The sequence below is a fragment of the Odontesthes bonariensis genome, chromosome 4, assembly GCF_027942865.1.
Source record: "Odontesthes bonariensis isolate fOdoBon6 chromosome 4, fOdoBon6.hap1, whole genome shotgun sequence".
NCBI lineage: Eukaryota > Metazoa > Chordata > Actinopteri > Atheriniformes > Atherinopsidae > Odontesthes > Odontesthes bonariensis.
Window position 1 is genome coordinate 24,711,989 of NC_134509.1, and position 23,347 is coordinate 24,735,335.

A 23,347-nucleotide genomic window follows, 5' to 3' on the forward strand; every position below is an offset into this window, starting at 1 on the left:
AAAAGCAGCAGGAGAGTTAAGAGGTTAACTTTCCCTGTGCGAACGTCACTGCTTTAAGACTGAATTCTGAGTGGATTAAAGTTTATAGTTCACCAAATATCATTATTAACGCGAGTTCCAGATATCAGTTTTCAGAAAAAGCTTTGATGGGTAAATTGGTAGAGAACAACCAATAAAACCTGTTAAACATTACAGATGCTTCTAACTGTTACGATCAATAAATACTTTTATGAAAAACAAATGATCTGTTTAGTTGATTTTCTAGAAGAGAAAGTCTCTCAACAGAAATCTAACCACCTACTGATAACATTTAATCTGAGAATCCACTAAATCTACTTTGAGGTGAAATTTAGACACAATGGACTCACTTTTAATACAACAATCTTTATTCGCTTCACACCACATCATCTCCTGTGCCTTCACAGCACTGTCAGCAGGAAAACTCTGGAACAAAACACCAATCTTCTGGGAAATTCTTTTATTTGATCGTTCATCTCTTTATTCAGAAGCCGAGTTGACTGCAGGCGTCCTCCATGATGGATTAAATCCACTGTGGTCACTAAATTAAGCCTCTACAGAGTTTAAGTGCATCACTGAGTCGTCCCATCAACACACGGCCGAGGTCTTATTTCTTACCTGCACAAGAGACAGCAAACACTGATTAAATACTCCCCCAATCAGTTTTATTAGTGGCATAGCTTTCAAATAAATCAACAAAGAGGGATGATTAAACTTAAGAAGTGTGCAGGCAGTTGTAAGAACTAAAGCTGTAACAACGCTGATTTTCATGAGGTTTTTTGTTCAGAAGATACAAGTTTTAAAGGAGTGGCAGAGAGAGGACAAGAAGTGTATTGGTGCTGTTACTGAGCTACAGTTAGAGCTCGACTGACTTATATTCAACTGTGTGAGAAAACGTTAAAGATGCTCTGCTGCTTCTAGCTTCCTCTGTGGGGGATCAGAAGAAACTGAAAAAAATGTGAGTGCGAGCAGCTTTATTGAGGATTCAGCTGCACTGATATACATGTTCAGCTTATTGTTGTTCACAAAAAAAGATTCAATTTGGCAGCATGTACAGAGGACTTAGGCCCATTTGAGTCCATCCATCCATTGTCTTCTGTTTTATCCGAGGTGGGGTCGTAGAGGCATCGGGACCAGGAGGGGAAACCCTCTCCAAATCAACACTCTCCAAAGGCGTTCTCAGGCCAGAACGGATATATAATCCCTCCAGCTAGTTCTGGGTCTGCCCCGGTTCCTCCTCCCAGTTGGACGCGACTGAAAAACCTCCAACAGGATCCAGGATGCATCCTAACCAGATGCCCGAACCACCTCCTTTCAATGCAGAGGAGGAGCGGCTTTACTCTGAGACCCTTTTAGACGGTCGAGCCCCTCCCACTATCTCTAAGGCTCATTTCAGCCGCTTGTATCCACGACCTCCTTATTCTGGTCACTACCTAGATCTGTGACCAGTCGAGGGTTGGAAACTTCTGACTTCGGCTCCCTCTTCACCACAACGGACCGAAGCAGCACCCTCTTTACCGCTGACGAAGCCTCATCTCTCGCTCAAACTTACCATCACTCGTGAACAAGGTCCCGAGATGCATTTGAGTCTAGTTGAACTTATACATCCAGGAGGGATTCGAACCCCTACCGAATTATCTGGGTGTGTTTGTCCGGCTTTAAGAAGCTTTTTTTTTTTTAGTCAGACTAACTTATTTACATGCATTTTAGAAGCCTGGCTTTCTAGTTTATACTTTTATTAAAGGACAAAAAGTGTCAGACAGACTGGGAGGAAGTCTACTGTGCGTGTGCTTTTCTGCAGCGGTCCACATGTGGAATCCATAATCCTTTTTCAGCCCTCTCCCCTCCTAACTTTCCCTCATGAAAGAAAAAAAAAAACAGCAACTCTCTCCGGAGACGGTCACGGACACACACAGAGATCAGCCAGAAAAATAAAATGTCCTCAAAAACACAAACAAGACCTAAACACCATAATCATCAATATGGTGACCGGCAGAAACGCCACAACAGAACAACAGAGAGACGCTGGTTCTGGACGGACCGCAGGGGTTCATGCTGTGTGATGTGGCCCAGCGGCAGGCTCCCTCTGAACAGTGTCTGTAGTGGTCGTTTGGACCGGAGGAGGTGACCGCTCTCAGCTAATTGGCTCATCCAGACATGCATGGTGATCGTCTGAGTCAGAGGAATTCTGTTCTCAAAGAGCCACGTCCTTTTTTTTTTTTTACTGTGGTTTGGGGTTCGCATGTGTGTTTAGCATGACAAGAATCATGTGGCACGAAGCCGTCTGTTCTTTGTAGACAGAAAAAGATGAAGCCGTCTCTGAGGGGGCCAATGGGGTAATATGCTTGTTTTTGTTCCTGTGCTGTGTGCGCGCTTTCACACCTGACCTATTTGGGTTTGGTTCAGTCGATCTCTGATGTGTTTAGCGTCCTAAACTAAAAAAAAACAGCAAAAATCTATTTGGAAAATGTGCATAATATCAGGCGATAACAGGATTTCGCATTTTCAAGTTGAAAAAGTCAGATTTTTGACTCAGAAAGTCAGAAGAACCTCATCAACCCAAGACTCAAAATCCATTCTGTCCATAAAAAGTGGTGACGGCTGTAATCATTAATGGTCTTTAACACACATCAGTCGAGCACAAAGTACTGTCCAACATATCAGGAAGTATACGGCTACAGTCCTTGTTTGCGCCAGAAGTGAGGCCGTTATGGGTTTGGTTTTCACATAAGAAATGGGCTTGAGTGCATCTTTCTTGCGGATCAGGCATGGCTAATTCATTTAGCAACACTTTCTTTTATGTGTGCAAGCAAGCAGGTTTGGTTGCACTGCATTTTTACTCAGTTAGTGGGGAATCTGTATTATATTTAAGACCACACTGTGCACGACTCACATCACCAGATATTCTTTTACTCATGGGACTGTTTTGTAGATTTCGTAACGCTTAACCTTGTCACAGTTTGCATCCATCATGATAACAGGAATGATTATTTCCTTGAAAATCCCATGTTCACCTTCTTTCTCTTTATGTCGGGATTTTAGTGTCTCACCATAATGGATTTCAGCAGGAGAAGTCTGGGACTGAAACAGCTCGATTCTCAACATCACTTAAATGTGCCACTCTGAGCAAGAAGAAGAGGTGGCAAAGTACTTTTAAATGCAACATTCACCATGTAGCTCCATGTAGTGATGACCTCATCCCAATGGTCCAAAGAATGAGTTTCAGCCCGATTTCTTTGTGGTTTTGAAAAGCCCGGCCAGATAATCTCAATGAACTGATGAGGACCGCCGTAACTGAAGCACAGGCGTGTATGTGTAAGTGTGACGTGTGTATGTATGAGTGTGTGCTTACGGTCCTGACCTGGAAGCTTGAGCCATTTGGGCACCTTTCCCGGGTCAGATTTTGTGGGTTTGGCAGCCTGGGTGCCTGCAGCTGGGTCTTGCTCTTCCTGTGCGGACTCACTGGTTTTCATCGTAAGCCCCGGGGAAGGCAGCAGCTCCTCGGCGGCCGCAGAGCTGGAGCCGGGTGCTGGGGGACTGAGCATGCAGCTGAGGTCGAGGAAGGATGAGAAAGGACAAAAAATATGAATTCAAACATGCCAGGAGAGATGATTTAGAGGAGAGTTGTTTTGTTCAGGAATGTGTTTTCTTCCTTAAAGGGTGACATGATTTTTTTATGCCCGGTTTTCAAACCAATTAAACACAATTTTCTGAGGTCTTATTAAGATGTCTGAGACAGGCGTTGGTCAAAATAACTTTTGCTTTAACCACAGTGGCTGTTGCTCTCACCACCACCACACACTGTTGTCGAGGTGGAGACTTTTGTCTTATGGCATCAGTCATGAAAGCAAAAAAAAATAAAAATAAAAATGAAGCTATTCCTCTTCCAGTTATAGATATAAATAGTTAAATAGTTGATTTGAGAGGGAAATGTGTAGCTATAAACAATGCTATGTGATTAACAGTACTGGATCATGCCAGACTCGTAGTAATGCATGTGTGCCGTTAATTACTGCATTTAGACATTTTATATTTATTAACCTCATTCAACAATTGTACTTGGAGACCTACATCTTTATCAGAAAAATGCCAATAATGTCATGTTAACACACCAAGAGCGGCACACAGCCTTCAATGTAGCAACGAGAGTGAGGAAAGGACCGGTGTTATCCACACAGCTGCAGGTTGTCTGAGCTACAGAAAGCTTCAGCTAACAAAGTAATGTGGGAACAATAATGTTAATCTCCTTAAAAGAAGGAAACATTTCTTAGAAGTTGGTGTACGTCATCTTCATTAGCTAAGCTGTTAGCGTTAGCTACTGCTAAAGGAAACTATAAAGAAATGAATAAACCAAGAAGAATAATTTCTCAGATACTTCCATTTCCCTGCTCTGAACTTCAGGCTCTGAGAGTTGGAACTGATCCCTCTTTGTGGCTCAGTTTCCTCAGTCCAGCACTGAACTGGACCAAGTTGTTAAAACAATGGGATGAAAAGTGGTTGCTGCACATACAGTCTTTAGCCAACTAAAACTAATGCTGGAACATTACCCTCAAATACAGTTTATCCACTGGGCTCTTATATCCTCTGAGGCTGCTGCTGGATGGAAGATGCATGCTCCTCAGAGCAGCTGACAGCAGGACATTTCCACCAGAAGCTGGCTTCATCCCTCTCGCAGGGTGGATGTGAGTGGGAGGGGCTTAGCAGAGGAGGTGGAGTCATTTTGAAATGAAAACTGGGGAACCTAAAACAATTCCATTGTTGTGTTTTTGGGTAGTTTTACACCTGCTGGTGACTTCAGAAACCCTGATATATTCTCCCAGGAACATAAAAAAGTGAATTTCCATCATATGTCCCCTTTAAAGCTGAGCTGAAATAAAGTTGAATAAGATAACAATGTAAAATGAGGCAGAGGGGTAACCTCGATAAAGACGCAAGGACGACAGTTGACGGTCACTTTTGGGCTCCATCTTTAGACGGAGTGGAGAAGAGTGTGTTAAAGTGTGCGAGAGTGTGCGTGGTTGTGTGGAGGAAATGAGGGCGCATGGGGGCACCTGCTGTTTAGGCAGAACCTCAAAGGGATTCCAGTGATGACGGCTTTGTGACAGGAAAATAGGCTGGTTGCCGCGGGATACAAGAGCATATATACACACGCGACCAGGTGCACATTTAGGCACATACACACAAGCGCACATACCTTGCTATGGACTCATTTGCTTGTGAGGCTGTGACGGATGTTTCCAGCAGTTCTCTCTTTATGTAAGAATCTGTGGAGGAACAAACAGACACACAATGTAAACTATTGTTGTGTTATAGTACATTCCTCAGTAATAGGCCGGTATCTAATTCAAATTAGCATAAGGAGGGAATCAAAGAGACAAAAACCTGTCTTGACGTCGGAGCCAAAGTACACCAGGGCACCAGGAAACAGGTTGGCCTACAGACAGACGGAAGGAAAAGGGGGGAGTGAACAGAAGCTTCAAAAATGTTTGGCACACATGTCAATTTCTGTAAACAAGGAAATGTCCAAACAAAAACTTCTGCCTCCTGCTACACGCAAACCGACTGCTGCCGCCACATCTAAGCCAAAATCAAGCTTTTTTCTGAGGGTGAGTCATCGCTCGGGGAGCTGAACCAGCAACCACGGTTCTTTGAAGCAGACCACAAAATGAGCACCAATGAAACGGTTGGTGAAAACACTTTCACCCCCGAAGCGTCACATTCCTCTACCGGGGATGGTCGTAATGGTTTTAATGGACCAGTGGCAGGCAGATATCATCAACCGTACAATTTTGAGGTATGAAAACAGGCAGGCAGGGCGTGCGTCTGTCATCCTAAGTGTGTACCACACACGAGCAACACGGAGAAGAACGCTTCAGCGAGCAGTCAAAGACACAAAAACAAGGAGGAAAAAGGATTATTTTTGTTCTCGTGAAAAGAAAAGAAACTCCTGCTCTCCCTGTTTTTCTTCTTCCAGTTAACAGATGTGTTTAGAAATAGCTTGAAACCGGTGATACACCAATAAGTTCAAAAGTAAAAACTATGTAAAACGTGCACGTCAACAAGTTGGAATAAGAGTTTGTGAAAAAAAGAGACAATTCCTTCTAAATCCGAGTATCTCGACATCTTTTACCTCACATTCCTAATTTATTAAATTGTTTATATAAATTATAACTTCAGTGATTTATCTGCCAGCATGTTAAAGCAAAGTTGAAATAATTGTTTTTGCTCTTGTCTGAGCACGTTTATTCTGCAACTCAGCCTGAACCCTCTCAGACGAGCTTTCTATCATTTCTTTAAGGAGTCTTCAGGAATAGTTCTCCAGGCTTCTTGAAGGACACCCCAAAGCTCTTCTTTGGATGTCGGCTGCCTTTTGTTCCGTTCTCTGCAAAGATGATCCCACACTGCTTCAGTAATGTTGAGGTCCGGGCTCTGAGGATTCATCCCTCCATCAGACCTGTTGCCACTGATTTTCAGTCCACTTCTTGTGTCCTTTGGCACAGCTCAGCCTTTTCTCCCCGTTTCCCTTCCTTAAGAACGGCTTCTTGACAGCCACCCTTCCATGGAGCCCATTTCTGATGAGGCTTGGGCCAACAGCAGATGGATCAGCTGAAGGTCCAGATGCATCCCTCAGCTCCTGTGTCAGGTCTTTGCTGGATTTATTCCTATTTTTTAGGCCTGACACTTCTTCTTTTGTCCTCCACTTGTCCAGTTTCCTCAAATGTTTTAAGGACACACTGCACACCATGCTGAGATATGCCAAGTTTTCAGCTAACAGCTCTTTGGGAATCACTTTGTTGCTGCAAAAATAATATTTCATGTCTGTCAGACTGTGTTATCTTTGGCATTTTTCAAAGATTCAACAACAGAAATGGGAACAAATATTGTTTTTGAGACAGGCTGCTAGTAAGAAAGTGCCTAAAGATACAATTTTTAATGATTCTTTGCCAAGTTGTCTGTGATGTGTAGACACAACACTGGTTCCCACCTTAAATTAGATGCCTTTTTTATTTTATCCTTGAACGATTTATAGGTCAGTGTTAAGTGGCTCAACTAACAAAAAACACATTCCTCTGAAAATGGTCAGTTAGGACTGGACTGAAAACAAGTGAAAAAGCAAGCAATGTCCAAAGAAAGCCTGGAGAACTATTGCTCAAGATCATTTCAAAAGATTACATGAAAGTCTGGCCGACTGGAAGGAAATATGAAGAAATTAGTTTTTTTTTTTTTTTTTTTAAATCACCGTCTTTTATCAACGTTCTTTTTAGGCGTTAAATTTGAGACATTTTTAAAATTTGGTTTAAAAACTAGTTGGTTGAAACATAAAGAAATCTGTGCACAAACAGTCAAACCAACTTAAAGCACAAATGTTTTTTTAGGTGTGAAATTGTTCAGTTGATAAAAATCATTAGATGCCGATTATAGAAAAAAAAATGAGAAGCTGCTTTCGTCTGCCTCAGCTTGAAATGTCAACAAATTACTAAGAACGTCAAAAGCAAAACGCTCATTTCTAATTATTACAATAAAACTGCATGAATGTCGTAGGAAAATGAACTTTTTACAGGTGTAGCAACAAACTACAGGGAAGGAACCATTTAATCAGTCCAGGTTCACTCCAGGTTAATCAGCAGTGTAAAAGTGCCGCTTGGGGTTTCTACGCTACAACCCATCGTACACACTCGGTCCTTTCTCTGTCTTTTGTGTAGCTGGTTGCTAAATTGGGGCATGGCAGCCTAATTGCTATCATCACAGCCCTGTGAGCAGAAAACAATGCGTTACAGAGGAACAACGGGCATTCCTGCTACCCTGCTCCCTTTGGCAGTGGCACTCTGGATAAGACGGGCCGACGGGACGAGACCTGTGTGTGTGTGTGTGAGGGAGAGGGAGGGAGTGTGTAAAAAAAACAAGAAGTGAGGAATGGTGAGAGAAAAGAGAAAGAAAGAAAGAAAGAGGCTGAACAGATCCTGATGGAAGACAGAGGGGCAGACGGACGAGGGAGGGGACGCCTGGTATCAAAGGGCTTCTGGGTTGGGAAACATTCCTTTCCTGACATGACACAAAGTGATTAAAGTGTGCGTCTGTGTGTGTACGCATGTGTGTTAGAGAGATACATCCATGTGCACTCATATCTACGAGACACGACCAAAAAAAGATTAAAGATTCCTTGCGTTTGTGCGTGTGTGTTAAAGATTGACGTATAGACAGGGAAACAAAGCCAGACGGAGTGCATGCGTGTGTGTGTGTGTGAAATGACACAGAGGAGCTTAAAGATTTTGTTTTTGTGCACTTTTAATGCTTTTAAGTCACTAATGGATAGAGACGTGGGGGTGAGGGGAGGGGGGAGGCACGGGAGAGGGCCGGAGAGAGTCAGAGTTAGGAGGAAAGACACAAAGTCGGAGAGGGACGAGCAGTGAAAAACAGGCAGGGAGATTTCGAAAAGCGACACAAAGATGAAGAACAAAGAGAAACAAGCAACTTACATCAGAACATCACCAGAGGGGTGCACACACCGACACGGACACATTTCAAAGTGTGCTTTTGAGGATTGCTATCTTTTGTACCAGCCCCCCCTGAGGGCTGAATCTTCATCATCAGCACAACATGATAAAACTTCAAAAAAGTTTCTCACCCTCCCCTGTGCTCCTCCACATTTTCAGGTTGAGTGAAAGTGTCTGATGACGGAAAATAAACCTAAAATAATGTATCTAAAAGCAAAGTCTGTGAGGGTGTTAAAGTAGGAAGAGATCAATCAAACTAGAGAAATACATCTTCACTCAAAACTCAAAGGCAACAAAGCAGCGAGGCTGCCCACTGCTCCGTGTGTGTGTGTGTGTGTGTGTGTGAAGATCAAAGCAGGGCCTGTATTAACCCCATGTGCCAGTCTGGGAAAAATCAAGCCCAGCTGGGGTCAAGGACAGTGGAGAAGGGGGAACAAGTGTGAGTGGAAGCGAGAAAAGGGGGGGTCAGTTGGGACGGGAATGTGGTAGGGCTTTGAAGAGGAGACACGGACCAGTCGATACACTTTACAATCAGTGTGTGTGTGTGTGTGAGGTTGTTGTTTTAGAGTTGGACTCTTATGAGATTTCTGCGAGAAAAATCAGCCATTTTACAGTCAAGTTTCAAATGAAGCTCCACAGGGTTAAACGTGTGAGGAAGCTAACCTGGAATAGCGTAGCCGAGGAGTCGTCCAGAACAGTTCTTGGAGGAGTAATGACTAAAATACAGATTGGAGAGAAAGGTAGAAGTCACAAACTGGGAACATAATCCTTATCAAAAACCTATTCTCCAATCACAAAAGCACAACACCTGTGAGTTCTGGTGGTAATTTTCCCAAAGTGAAATGATTGTTTACACTGTTTTCATGTAAAGCATGAAAATGATTTATAACTATACACGAGAAACCAGTTTCAGAGCTTTGTGAGATATTTTGATTAACAATCATTTGCAAGAATTTAAATATTATCTTCAAAAACATGTAGATGGTACACAGAGGAGTAAAAGGGCGAATGGCATCTCTTTCATTTCCTCTCCCTCCTTCCTATGCCTGCTCTGTTCGGCAGTACGAAACATATGTGAGTGGATACGATCTCCCAAAGGACTGTTGGGACAAAGTGCTTCCAAATTAAACTTGTGTTGAGTGAACCGACGAGTGTTACTCAGTTGAAGCACAAGTAACACTAAGCGACTCGTTGCATATCGAGATGATAAGTTTGCATCTGCTGCAGGAGTCATTCAACGCCTGCGTTCCAGTGGCCTTCACAACTATGAGCAGGGTTACAACTGCTCTGAAGTAAAACACGACTAAATAGAGAAAGGAAAAAAGTGTCCGGGGAAAACTTCCTGGGGTTAGGTTGGCTGTTAGGTGGCTCAGCTAGTTGGGAGAACTTCGATGTGACCAGCCTGAATTTGAGGCCTGGCTCGGGCCCTTTGCTGCATGTCATCCCCCCCTTTCTGTCAAGCAACTAATTCCAAGTAATTCCAGTTTATTACAACTTGGGCTATTTTTCTTAGTTTTAGTCATTATTTTTGTGATATTTTTGCTTTATTTCAATAGTCAAGACCAAAAGAAAAATACAAAAACAGCAACCAACAAGAATAATTGGTACTGCATGATCTCAGATGTACGATGGATCCGGTTCAGTGAGTTCAGCTCAACCATAACTGATAGATTTAAGCTTTAAAAGGGTCAATTTCGATGGCTGAAGATGTTGTGCTTAATTAGCAGGAGATTAAATGACACTTACACAGGTAGAAACTGAGCTTAGGATCCTCCAAGTGGCTCCTCACAAAGTGCCTCACAGCAGCAACTGGACACAAAACACAAGAGAAAATAAGCTGAAGCACAAACAAACTGCACCTCCATCAGTCACTGTGTGGATTGTAATTCCTGTTTTAGAAGGAATTTCCCTCCAGTTTGTTGTTTTCCTGGCTGTCGAGGTGCATCTATCCCTGGAATTACAGACCTGTCTCATTCTTTCCGTCTCTATCACTCTGGTGCGGCTAAAGTTATAAATGTGGTGAGGGAGCCACAAGTAGATTTCACATTGCATCCATACCTGTGGCTAGCCAGGTTAAATGAACACACACACACACACACACACACACACACACACACACACACACACACACACACACACACCTACCTGTCTCGAGGGGCCTGAAGAAGCCCTGCAGAACATGTCTGTCTGGAAATTGGACCCTCAGGACCACCTGGAAGAATAAAAGAGGCAGTGAGTTGTCAATAGCTTGCGTGTTTTAAATAAATGTCTGATTTTAATAACAGCAACGGCACGACTCACTTTGGGATATCTCTCCATCTTCTCCTTCATCTGCGCCTCTCTAAGAGATTTAGTCATGAGCGGAGATTCCTCCATTAACTTCCTGAAGAAACAGAACCATAAAATAAGTTGAAATAAGCTGTAATAAAAAGCAGAACGTTGAAACGTCACAGAAAAAGACGAGCAATGTTTTAACTCCTAGGCTTACTCGTGTGCGTGCTGTGCATGTCAGAGACAGAGACAAATTGCTGTGGCCACCTTAATTCCACCCTTGGTAATTGCAGTCATTGAAATGGTAGTAGTGTCGCAATGAGACAGCCTGCTACGTTAATGCAGACAGAGATTAAAGGTTGCGCGCGGCGAGGCCTCAACCTGATGGTGTTTGGTCGATGACTGGAAGGTCTACAAAAAAAACAGAATTACTAATTGCTCCCAGTTTGCCATATTTGGAAGCCTTTGTAGTGCGTGTGGTGTCTTATAAAAGAGAACATGTTTGCAAACATGCACAATGTCTCCACAGCTGTGGTCTGCTGCGGCCACATCCAGAGAGCGCAGAATAAACTTCTACACATCTGTTTTGAAGAAGCGCTCATAAATAAATAAAAACTTCAAACTCATAATAAATAGAAGAAAAAAAAAAACTTCAAAACACACGCAGTGATACCCAGCGTTCTCCCTGCCTATGGCCTCTCATCATTGCTTTGGTATTCAACAATTAAGGGTTATACATCGACAAAAAACACCGCAGGACCACATGCCAAACTGACTAATTATCCGTTTCAAACAGTGCAGGACCACAGGTCTGATCCAGACGTGTGTCTCCAGCGAGAAGGTATTCAAACTAAATATCACACACAGCGTGCTCTGACCCAAAGGCACTCAACCAGTTGCATTCACATCCTCATACTCACCTCTCGCTTTTCAGCTGGGCGAAGCGTTTCCGCACATCATCTACCGTCACTTCAAAGAACTCGTCAGGCAGATACCCGAGGTCCTCGGTGTGTCGGGACGTCGAGTCCAGGTGATAGATAAGAGGCTCCCTCTCAATTGGCTGCACACAGCAAAGAGTGAATCAGAAACCTGGTGTGGAAGCCCACGGACATAAAAGAGGATAAAGAGGAAATATTTCTGATCGAAAACAAGTGAGTTTACCTCCAAAAATTCCCCCCTGTGATCCATATCCTGGTCTTGCAAGCCGGCAGGGGCTTTACACTGACAGACAAAGAACAGTTAAGGAAATTCTCAGTCAAATGTTCAATCTCAAGCAACAAACACAAACAATACCTCTTGCAACACTATCCAACCAAAGAGAGTAACAATGGGTTGATATGGAAATTCTAACATCTGCAAAAACAAATCCTGTATTGCTACTTTCAAGTAAAGGTCACTGGCATTAAAGATCTGGAGTCTGAATCATATGAGAGATGATGTAAGCGTGAGATGCAGCCACAAGAGCAGCCTTCAAACTATAAACCAGTTTTTGAATTGTGTTCATAGGCCAAGTAAACCCAGACTTATGATAAGTAATTTACGCCATGCTTTTGCCTGAATAATGTCGTAGTATCAAAAAAATATCCCTTTAAAGTGCATTTAAAACACAAAAAAGGTTTGATTATTTTGCGATTCATCACGAGTTAACCATGTGTAAACTAAACCTTAATATCTACATTTCCATGACAACTGCTGTGTTGACCTTTTGACTGTTTTCTGTTATTAATGAACTCCATTAAAGGAGAACTCCGGGGCATTTGAAGCGCATTACATGCCCAGTAATATTGTTGTAATGTTTTAAATACTTGAACGCAGTTTTTCTAGAGAAGATAATTGCTTTGTATATGGGAGTATCGTCCATCGACTCTTTTGGGCTTTCACATGCGCGAGCGCACAACTAACCGGTGAGTTACATGCTGTTTATAAAGTTGTTTTGTAACGTCCCCATGCCAGTAATGTGAGAACCATGCATATGGTTTTGATGGTAAGGCTTGTGACTTTATTGTCGGATGGTTTATAAAGTGGTGTGACGTTTCTGCAGTGTGCAAGTTGTTGTTTTACGTGGAAGGGTTAGCGCTTGCCCCTAGCCACCACGTATTAGCCTCGCATGACAGGCTGAGCGAACAGCGCGATCTCCACACAGGGAGCGCAGATTTGCACCTGTCTGTGTCATACCGTCAGTATTTGACAACCTCTAGCAATGGAAATGCGCTTCAAATGCCCCGGAGTTCTCCTTTAAAGCTGCAGTCGGCAGGTTTTCAAAATTGCGAGTCTAAAGTCGGAAAATTCGAACTGATACAACTTTCAGGTCCCTCCCCCAACCTCTAACAAGCTCCGAATCGCCCCCCAAACCCCTCCCCCTCTGTGGACGAGGTTGTGCACGTGAGTTCACACCAGTGTGAGCGCACACAAGCTGGGGCAGACTCACGCTCAGCAGCGTGTGCACAAGCTGTGATTGACAGGTAGGATTCCTCCACCCTAACTTGATTGGTTAAAAACAGCCGGGAGCGCTCGGTTTTTGCAAGCATGATTACAGGCTTCAGAGGGAGCTACAGATTTCGTTATTTTTCCTAAACAGCCTATTTAATATTCTACTTCCAGAATCCCATGACAGTTCAAGCTAATATGACTAAAAAAAAGTTGCCGACCGCAGCTTTAATTAAAATGATTCAGTCATTTCAAAATAAGATATCATGACTGATTTCCTGTGTTCTGGTGCTGGGGCTCACCTTGGTGCTAGAACCATGGCTGGATTTGGCTTTCTTTGCTTTGGGTGATTCCACTGTGGCACCCAGAGCTGACAGAAATGAGGATGATGATGAAGACAGAACTCCCCCTGGACCCCCGAGGCGCTGACCACCTCCAGAAAAAGGAATGAAACAAGCTGAAGGAGCAGAGGAAGAGGAAGAAGATGGGTGGCAGTTTAGTTCTGATGGCCCTGCTTTCTCTCCATCCTCGACTGGCGTTTGACATCCTGCAGGTGGGACTTTGGGCCGCACTGCATCCTGGGAGTTTGGGGCGTCTTCCCGTCGAACGGGGACGGTGCTCGTAGCTGTGGCAGGGGTTGGTTCAGGCACGGTTTTCACTGGCTGAGGGGGACTTGAGTCTTTCGATGGCACAGCTGTTGTTGACATCTCTGGAAACGACGGAGCAGGGTCCGGCTCAGGTGATTGACTAGGGATGGTTTCCTTGGCAACAGGTGGGATCGACATAGCCTCAGTTTCATCTTCCTCCCCTGGAGTTTTGTCCTTTTTGAGCAGAAGTCTTAAACAGAAGTTGTAACAGTCATTAACTATCCTCCTGCACTATGTGAATAATTTAATAAACATTACACAGAAAGACAGACAGGCAGGCAGCCTACCTAACAATGGCACTTCCTCCTGTAAGACCCAGAGACTTCAGAGTGGCTTTCTTTAGTGCTTCTTCCCCACTCACCTACGCACACACACAGACACACACATGGACAAGCAGCTGTGTTGCCATAAAACTCGCTTTCATCTCTTCAGAAAGGGAGAGTTAAAGGAAGGCAGCATACCTCGTCTCGCATGTAAACACACACGGGAGTGGATCCTGATTCAGACAGCTGTGACCCACTGGGGAGAGATGGTGGCATCGAGAGGAAGGACAGGGATTAAAATGATGGGAAAACAAAACAATTTTGACAAAGTGGCTTTTTTTTTCTTTACTTGTCCAGAGGAATCTGCTCTGTGAAGTTCATTCAATAAAACCACCGTGCGAAGCAGTGGCACACTGTCTGCATGTGTAAACCATGTGGGCACAATGCCGTGTAGGAACTAATTGAACCATAAATGTTTTACTGTTGTTCCTCTCAATTCTGGAAATCAAAGCTTCCCCCTCTGCTTCTCAACATTCCCTAAGCTTTTTACGCTGGTGTGGAGCTCAAACTCGTTTTGTGGAAGCATAACTTCTTTGGAAAAGGATCAGGATACGCAGTGATGTCATTTAATAGAGATGAGATGAAGGCTGGTGGATTGCACAAGCACCTGGGACCGCACAGCTGGAACTACTGAATAACAGCTGCATGTTTGTGTGTGAATGGGTGGTACTGATATGTGGGAAAGCAACAGATCAGTGGACATTATCTTGGCTGCATTCATTCTTAAACAATGACCATCTTCACTGTGGAAAATACATGAAAAGAACTCATTTCACATCAATTCATGTTATTTATTTTTGGCTAATATTTAGTGGCAGTTTTACTGGCTCAGAATCAACTATTTTTTTTTACAAACATGGACAGAAATTAAATCGCATATTCAGAATACAATTTTTCTGAAAGAAATAAAGTCGGAATAGTCCTTTTAAGCAGGCTTGGATCAACGCAAAGCCTTCCAAGTTTAGCCGTAAACATTCAATCAGAGCTAAACGTTACGTTATGCAAGATGAACACAGCATTCAAAACCTGCGTCACTCTCTTTGCTGCCAACTGCATAAAAAAGGTTTTGAAGACTGGTTTCTGTTTCTATTTCATGGCGACTGCAACTGAGACTTACGAGTGTTAATAATATTCAGAACCTGGAGCACAAAAGTAATGTTGACATGAAAGATTCACGATGTAAACCAGCATGATCGTCACATTTTCTGTTCCTTTCTTAAGTAATTTTTTGTTGAAAGAATCAACTGAAATACAAAACGGGGTTAAATTTATGACACCGACCATGTGGACCGTGGCGCCTTGACTACAAATTTGAAACCCAATGCCACCAATCCGGGGGGTGAAAATAGATGGAAACCTTAAATTTGATACACAGATCAGCTGCATCCATCTTGTTCAGGCATCGAACTCGTCTCAATGATTGTAACACGCTGTATTTCGGGGTCAGCCAGGCTTCCCTCTGTCGCCTTCAGCTTGTCCAAACTGCAGCTGCTCGTCTTTTAATCCAATCACACAGGCGAGAACATATGGCTCCTCTTCTGACTGCCCTTCACTGGCTCCCTGTGTGCTACAGAATAGATTTTTAAATCCTTTTATTTGATTTTAAATGTCTTAATGGCCTTGCTCCACCTTGTCTCTCAGGCTTGCTTCACCTGTACTCTCCTTCACGGTCTCTAAGGGCAGCTGATCAGCTGCTCCTGGCTGTTCCAAAGATGAGGCTGAAGCTCAGAGGGGATCGGGCTTTTGTGGTTGCGGCCTCAAAATTGTGGAACGGTTTGCCTCTACATGTTAGGCTTCTTCATCGTCTTCTTTTAAATCCTATTTAAAGACTCATCTTTTCTCCCTGGAGTTCAATGCAGCATGAGTTGTTGTGATTTCTCCCTGTGATTTATGTCTGTTTCACTTATTTATTATTTGCATCTATTCTCTTAACGTACAGCGCTTTGTTCAACGATTGTTGTTTTTAAAATGTGCTTTACAGATACATTTGGATTGGTTTGGATAAAAAAAAAAAAAACATTGTTCTGGATGACGGCCCGGTCCTACCTGTCATTTCAAACCCCTAACCATCATTTAATTCCAACATTAGCCATGAAACAAAGTCTTTGGTTGGGTTTCACCAACAAAAATAAACCTTTAAAGCTGATTAAAACATTATTCAACTTGTTTTGTTGGGTCAAAATCACAGGATAATCGTGGAGAACTTGAAAAAAAACAAATTTCTGGATAATTTGATCACAACAGTTTTCAACATCACCACCATGACTCAAGACACCATCAGACTTAATTGTTGCTGAAGACATCAGGACATCCCTGTTGTCGTCTAAGCTTTTCAGTCTACGTTTGTAAAGACGTTATCTACGGGTGCAGGAATCCCAGTCCTGATGTCCGATAAGAAGAAGAGGAAACTCATGATGAGCATATAATTAACCCACGATCTTCAGATAATGGCGAATAGAATCATTTAAAAGACGAGTTGTTTTTGTTTCTATAAAAGAAAAAAAAGATTGAACTCAAAATTTAGTTTCCCACTTTTAACATAAACTGAACTTAGTCTTCATGCATAAAAAAAACTTTTCAGTATCAATTACACTCAGCTGTATTTTATTTAATATGTATTTCCATTTGGGGAGCTTCCACTTTGAGGTTAAGGTTCTTATTCCACTTTTGTTTTGTGCCTTTATTTTGCTGCTGAATTTCTCTCTAATAAACTCATTCACAGTAATGTCGGTCCGCCTGTTGAATCCAAACCGCTCCTGTGGATTAAAATGTTGTTACACAATTTACAAAATTTTTCTTTTTGGTTGCAAACACTGAGCAGACTTTTCTTTTCTTGTGACTGAGAGGAGCTTTTTTTGGGAGTTTGTCTGTATTAAGATGTAGTTAATGTGAACACAGAGAGCAGAGGAGACTTCTTGACATGCTAACAAGCTCAGTTTTACAGCAGAACAAGTTTGAGGCACAAATTTGCATTTTGATTTACTTTGTGACAATATAACTTCTCATACTTTGTGTAGTTGTGCAAAGACATCCCACCCATATGTTAAAAAAGCTTTTACTTTACAATCTTATTTTTCTAGAATTTAGTGAAGTTATCTCAATCATGTTGAGATACTGAAAAATTCCCACTTCGATTGGGAAAACTTGGACTTCCGACTCCTTACTCATCAGATTCAAGGAAAGAGGAGCATGTGTGAAAGAGGCCTCAGTTTTTTAGAAAGAAGCATTCTGTTAAATACTTATAAAACTACCTTTTTTTCTTATACGACTATCATTTAATTTTTTTTTTTTAGTTAATAACTCCGTTTTAAGTACAGATTCAATCATTTTAAACCTGGCTTTGCACAGCTCTGATAAGAAACACATTAATGAGTGCACATGCTCAACACAAACCTGATCTGAGGGAAATGTGTGATCAGCTCCCACAGACTCTGTCCACTTGAGAAGGAATCCTGGAGCCGAGAGCCGTCCTCCATCTGGAGAGCGATCCGCACCTGATGAAACCACAAGGACACACAAGTTGGAGATTAAAGCTACGTCACAGACCACAGACTCTCCAACCAAACAAACAAACACAATCCAGGAATAACTAACAGTCCTAAATTATCAGCATCGGTCCATCCACACCTCTGGTTGTCTAACCTACAGCAAGTGTGTGGTATTATGAATTGTTTATCTAAAGTGATAAAGAAACGTTCTCGCCAGGGGAAACCAGCTGAATTTAAATAATAAACTTCATAAGGAAAAACAAATAAAACACCGGAGACCGCTCATTAACACTGAAACAGACCTACTAAACACTTTGAAGTGTCCCTCTGGCTTTTTTCTTTGTTTGGTTTACTTTCAGAGCACTAAAGAAGGTAAAAATAACACCATATATACCCCAACTTTAAGCATCTCATGTAGTCAAAGTCTAAAGGAGCTGTCTCTCCCCCCATAAGAAAGTTCTTGGCTCTTCAACCTTGAGCCATTTTTCAGAGAAATCAACTCTTTGATAATCAGACTTGATTACGTCGCACATGTGGGTCTGAAAATTAGTAACACCAGCCATCAGTGCGAGTCTGTTGTTCTCTCTCTCTCTGAGTCACTCTATGACTTGTTTATGTTTACTCAACAACGGCGTTGTCCGGCGCAGAGAGCGCGCAACACGTTAGCTCACCAGGGGAGATGAAAAGAGCGCCATCGCTGTCAGCGGCCCAACAAGAAACACTCTCACACACCAGTCTGGCTGAGGTGTGTGGAAATGTGTGTGTGGGTCAAGGGCGAGTGTATGTGTGAGTACATAAAATGTGCGAGGGATCGACCGTCAACCATCCATCAAATGCACAAAACAGCAGATCAAACCAAGCCGTGATTTTACTGCTTGGATTACGAAGCCATGATGTCATAGGAAAGTACAGCTCAGCTACAACAAAGTGGTTTTTTGGATACAAATCAGAGAGAGAGCACTGACTGCGAATTCACAGATTTTCCACTACTGACGATACAACACACACACACACACATACACACACACCTGACCAAAATATGAAAATATATTTACATAATTTACATTTTTCCTGCCAAGATTCAGTCAGTTTTCTTAAAAGGTTCTTACATAAACCTTGTATTGACAAGTCCCAATAAAACTGCTTTCACTCATCCTTTCACGCCTAATGCAACGCAGACGTCATATCACCACTTTAAGTGCATACAGCTAATATTTTCATCAGTCAGTCAGTCAACAGAGGCTGTGCAGTGATTTAGCTATAATCAGACAGAAAGTTAGAAGCAACAGAACAGCTCTTTGGTTTTTCTCACATTGTGGAGAACCTCCGAACAAACCACAACGACGACACTGCCCACATGCTGCCGCTGCTCCTTTTTCTGCAGCCAGGGCAGCTCGGACTATGTTTGCCCTGAAAGTGGCACGTCTGGGACCCTGTAGTGAAACTTTTATCAGGGCAAAGGCTGATTTACTTTGTCTGAGTTTGCAACAGCATGACACTGTTCGCATGTTATGTTTATTTGACGGTTTAAAAAAATAATTGAAAAGGTTTTTGTCTGAGCCTGATCTTCTGGTCTGATTCCTAATCACCTGCATCACGATACATTCTGTATAAAATAGGTGATTACATTACAATAGTTTAACTTTCCAGTGATGGTTGTGTTGTGTTATGCAGCATGTTACTATGTAATATTTATTATATATCCTATAACTGTAGAATCAAGCTTTGCTTTTATGGCTCTTTTCCTTTTTTAGTTACGCAGATATCGTGTAGTAGCTGATGTACTACATGATTTTAAAATTAGTGACTAAGATGACTAATTTTCATCAGAATACGACACCCTTCTGTCGCTAAACACTTACTTTCCCTTTTATTAACAAGTGCTGTTACAATACTTTGAATTTATTTGAATGATCTCTATTTGGCACATTATCTCTATCTGAGGTCCATTCATACCACTAATTGATCAAAACGTCCAACATGTGAGTGGTTGATACAAAAGTTAAATCGAGCTGTTTATACATAAAACTTGTAGTTTACAACCTACCCATGTGCATTCAAACATGTAAATTAAGATGTATTTACAACGACTTTCAGCCTATAATTTAATGTTTTTAATTCTGAAAGGCATAAAAATAAGCTAAATGTATCCTTTAATGTGTTTCCTATTTTTTGAAAAGGTAACACAGCGGACCTACAGTGAGCTCATGAAGGACAGAATCTCGTGGAGCAGACGGGTTAAAAGACTTTTAGTAGGAATAAAGACACTGAAATCCTCCCCTCAGGATACTTTTAACTTTCACCTTTTAGGCAGGAGGTGTCAGAAAAGTTGCTAAATTTCCTTGATTACAGCTTTTTTTGTCACTGTGAAGCAGAACCTATCAAGTGCTGTCTATTTACACGCTGATAAGGCCTGTGAGTTGGAAATAAACCATCATGGAATAGGTCACTTTTATCTTACTCATGGTGTGGTGTTGTAATGACAATCCTATAAAATACAAACTTATCAAATATCCACTAGTACAGATATTTAAAGACTATACTGCCAACGGGTCAGACTTAAATCTAATGCTGCCACCAATCAATACTGACGAGCAAACAATCTCCACATGTTACAGTTACAGCTGGTTTTGTCTTCACTATTCAGTAAAAAAAAGATCTGTCTTCATCTCTAACACACACTAACCTGACTGTCTCCTACACCTTGTTTCTTCGTACTTGTCACCATTTCCAGTTTAGCATTGTTGGGAAGGTTTGCAAACCTCCATGGCAGCGTCAGGTCAACAACATGCCTCTGAAACCTGTCAATGAGATGATGACAGAGGAGACGCAGGTCAAAAATATCAAATTTCACACATCGTGTGTCACCTTGAGATATTCTGCCATTAAAAAGAAGAAAAGATATAAGTCCTATTGTCAAATAAAGGGGAAATCGTGAATTGATGGAATCAGATTTACCACTTTATGGTGAACTCTTTCAATAAAAAAAAAAACATAAGTGAATTACATGAATCATATACTATACTAAAAACATCAACAAACACTTGTAAGCTAGTCTGATTGAATTAATTGACATAGATATATTGGACAAAGACGGCAACATTAATCGTAGCCTAAACATCACATTTTATACAACCACCATGTGGACATTGACCACATTTGGCTTTTTGAAGCTGTTAAAGGGATAGTTTGCCTCTTTTGACATGAAGCTGTATGACATCCCATATTAGCAATATCATTTATGAACATTGACTTACCCCCCGCTGCGTCCTGTGAGCCGAGTTCCAGCCTCGTTTTGGCGTTGCTGAAGGTAGTCCGGCTAGTTTGCTAGGGTCCCGAAAATAAAGCGTCTTGCTTCTCAAAACAATATGCGTTCAAAAGAGTAATACATTTTTTATCACAAAATCGTCCATCCAGAAAAAGTCAGACCTCACAATCGGTTAGTGCTATTTTTGCCTCCCTTCATATCAATGCGTTCAGCCACCTAGCGATAGCCGCACCTGTTACGGTGTTTACTGCTCGGAAGCAGGGGAGTGCTCGGTCTGCACAGTTTACACAGCCCGTAGTGATACGAAGGTAGATAGAAGTAGCGCCAAGCGATTGTGAGGTCTGAGTTTTTCTGGAGGGACGATTTTGTGATGCAAATGTATTACTCTTTTGAACGCATATTTTTTTGAGAAGCAAGACTCTTTATTTTCGGGACCCTAGCAAACTAGCCGGACTACCTTCGTCAACGCCAAAACGAGGCTGGAACTCGGCTCAAAGCACGCAGCGGGGGGTAAGTCAATGTTCATAAATGATATTGCTAATATGGGATGTCATACAGCTTCATGTCAAAAGAGGCGAACTATCCCTTTAATTTTGGAGCTTAGCTACAACCTATCAGAGCAACAAAATGTGTGAATAAATACTTTGTAATACAGCTGAATAGTGCCTCTCCAAACTCACGCCGCACTGAATAAACGGCTATAACCAGAATCCAGAATGGGTAAAGGCAGAATTCAGTTTGAATGGGGGAGTAAACACCAGGATAAATGAAAAATGAACTGTCATGATCAGCCGGTTCCACAGCCAACTAAAAGCAAATAAGATTAAGATTTAGCAAAAAAAGAGGTCCTGCTGTCGTCTTTATTAGTGCGGATGTTTATGCTCCCCTTGGATAGATACTCTCGCTGCCGGGTAGAAACCTTGTTATATCAATAGTTCATCATTTTATTTATTATTGGTCACCCTTTACATCTGTGTGTAGCCCCACAGATAACAATTCAATGAAAAGTACAAAATAAAAGCTTGTGATTTAATCCAATGGATCCTCAAACTGTCTACAAATCCTTGTACCTTCCACCCATCTCCATCATGGAACAACTTAACTAGTATGTTCTTAATAGTTTTAGATCTATTTAACACCAATTTTATTTCTGTTTAGCCCCACAAGTAGGGAGCAGAAGGATACATAGTTTGGAAACGTTTGGCTTCCTTCAGCCACAGAGGAACACACCGCAGTGGTATGAAACAAACTGCTACGCAACAGATGCAATGTCCTCTTGAATATAAAGTACAGCTTTTTCTCATCACTCGAAACACAAAATCTATAAATGATAAAGTTATGAAGCCTGAGACATGTAGAAGCAGAATCAAATCCCCTTTTTACCCGTGTTGTTACCACCAATACAGTCACTTCAACTCTTGGGTGTATGACTCATATGGGTGAATTGGGCCAGACTCCCGCCGTCTCCGTAGTTATTTAAGTTTACACATTATAGCTTTTACATTCTGTACTACTAATTTTGGCGCATTAAACGGTAACTGTAGATACTTTGCGGACTGGAGGAAATGAGAGAAACTGTTTTAAAACTAAAATAACCTCAACGAGCTTCATTAACAGCTTGATACTCACTTCAAACCGTGGTCCTCAGGGTTAAAACCATGCTTTTTGCAGACGTCTTCCAGCACCTGTGACAGTATATATAAGCAGAATTTCACAAATTAAGCTACGCCACATACTTATCAAGTTACATTAATTTCCTGCGCACGAAAACAGAAAATGATCTGTCACTGGCTAACAAGCGTTAGCCAAACATGCTAACTCAGAAAACGGCTCGCTCCGGTGTACTTACAGGAAAATAAAATTAAACAAACCACGTAATCATTAAATGTCCCTTAAAGACTCGTCACCTGCAATAACGGCGTGTTTGAAGATACTTTAACTGTTTGTCTTCGTCCATTTGGAGTGAGAACCGTTACAGCTGAACTGCTGGCTGCCATTGTGTGTAGTGACGTCACTGTGTTTGTTTGAATAAACTTTATTGGTAAGTTTTGTACTTTTAAAGGGTCAATTCACCTAAAACCCATGACGATATTTAAGACTTAGACTTATGTCCCCGTTTAAGCAGTTTTAGGATCTTTAAAAACTCATCTGCGTTCCTCAAAATTGTAAATTTTTGAAAAATATTGTTTTAATGGCTTGGTGGTGGCTCTTCATCTTTTCAGGGAATGGGTTAATTGGGTTAATTGTGCTAATCGACCCTGTCCACATCTCCACCCACAAGTAGCTGGCACCAGCCTTTGTTGTTTACTCTCAAAGGCTGAACATAGTAGATCTCCATACGCTCTCTATTGGTGACTTTTATTTGGAACAATCTGAGCTGTGTGCTCTTTGTTGTGTTGGTACTGTTGTT

General features: G+C 41.9%; 1 protein-coding gene across 2 annotated transcripts; it reads right to left on the bottom strand.

Moving 5' to 3' along the window:
- Nucleotides 1-368: 368 nt before the first annotated feature.
- aspscr1 (ASPSCR1 tether for SLC2A4, UBX domain containing) lies at nucleotides 369-22,949 on the bottom strand. Of its 2 annotated transcripts, none has more exons than XM_075463623.1 (17): nucleotides 22,845-22,949; nucleotides 22,567-22,622; nucleotides 20,356-20,470; nucleotides 17,575-17,675; nucleotides 14,320-14,377; nucleotides 14,146-14,219; nucleotides 13,514-14,048; nucleotides 11,946-12,005; nucleotides 11,705-11,844; nucleotides 10,815-10,896; nucleotides 10,659-10,725; nucleotides 10,260-10,322; nucleotides 9,177-9,229; nucleotides 5,401-5,452; nucleotides 5,213-5,282; nucleotides 3,380-3,567; nucleotides 369-636 (listed from the first exon to the last, which is right to left on the bottom strand). In XM_075463623.1, exons 1-17 carry the CDS (start codon nucleotides 22,932-22,934, stop codon nucleotides 626-628), a joined length of 1,815 nt encoding a protein of 604 aa, XP_075319738.1. In that variant the 5' UTR covers nucleotides 22,935-22,949; the 3' UTR covers nucleotides 369-625. The 2 variants fall into 2 exon arrangements, with proteins under 2 accessions (XP_075319738.1, XP_075319739.1); XM_075463624.1 differs by lacking the exon at nucleotides 22,845-22,949 and adding an exon at nucleotides 22,787-22,843.
- Between the last annotated feature and the right edge of the window lie 398 nt (nucleotides 22,950-23,347).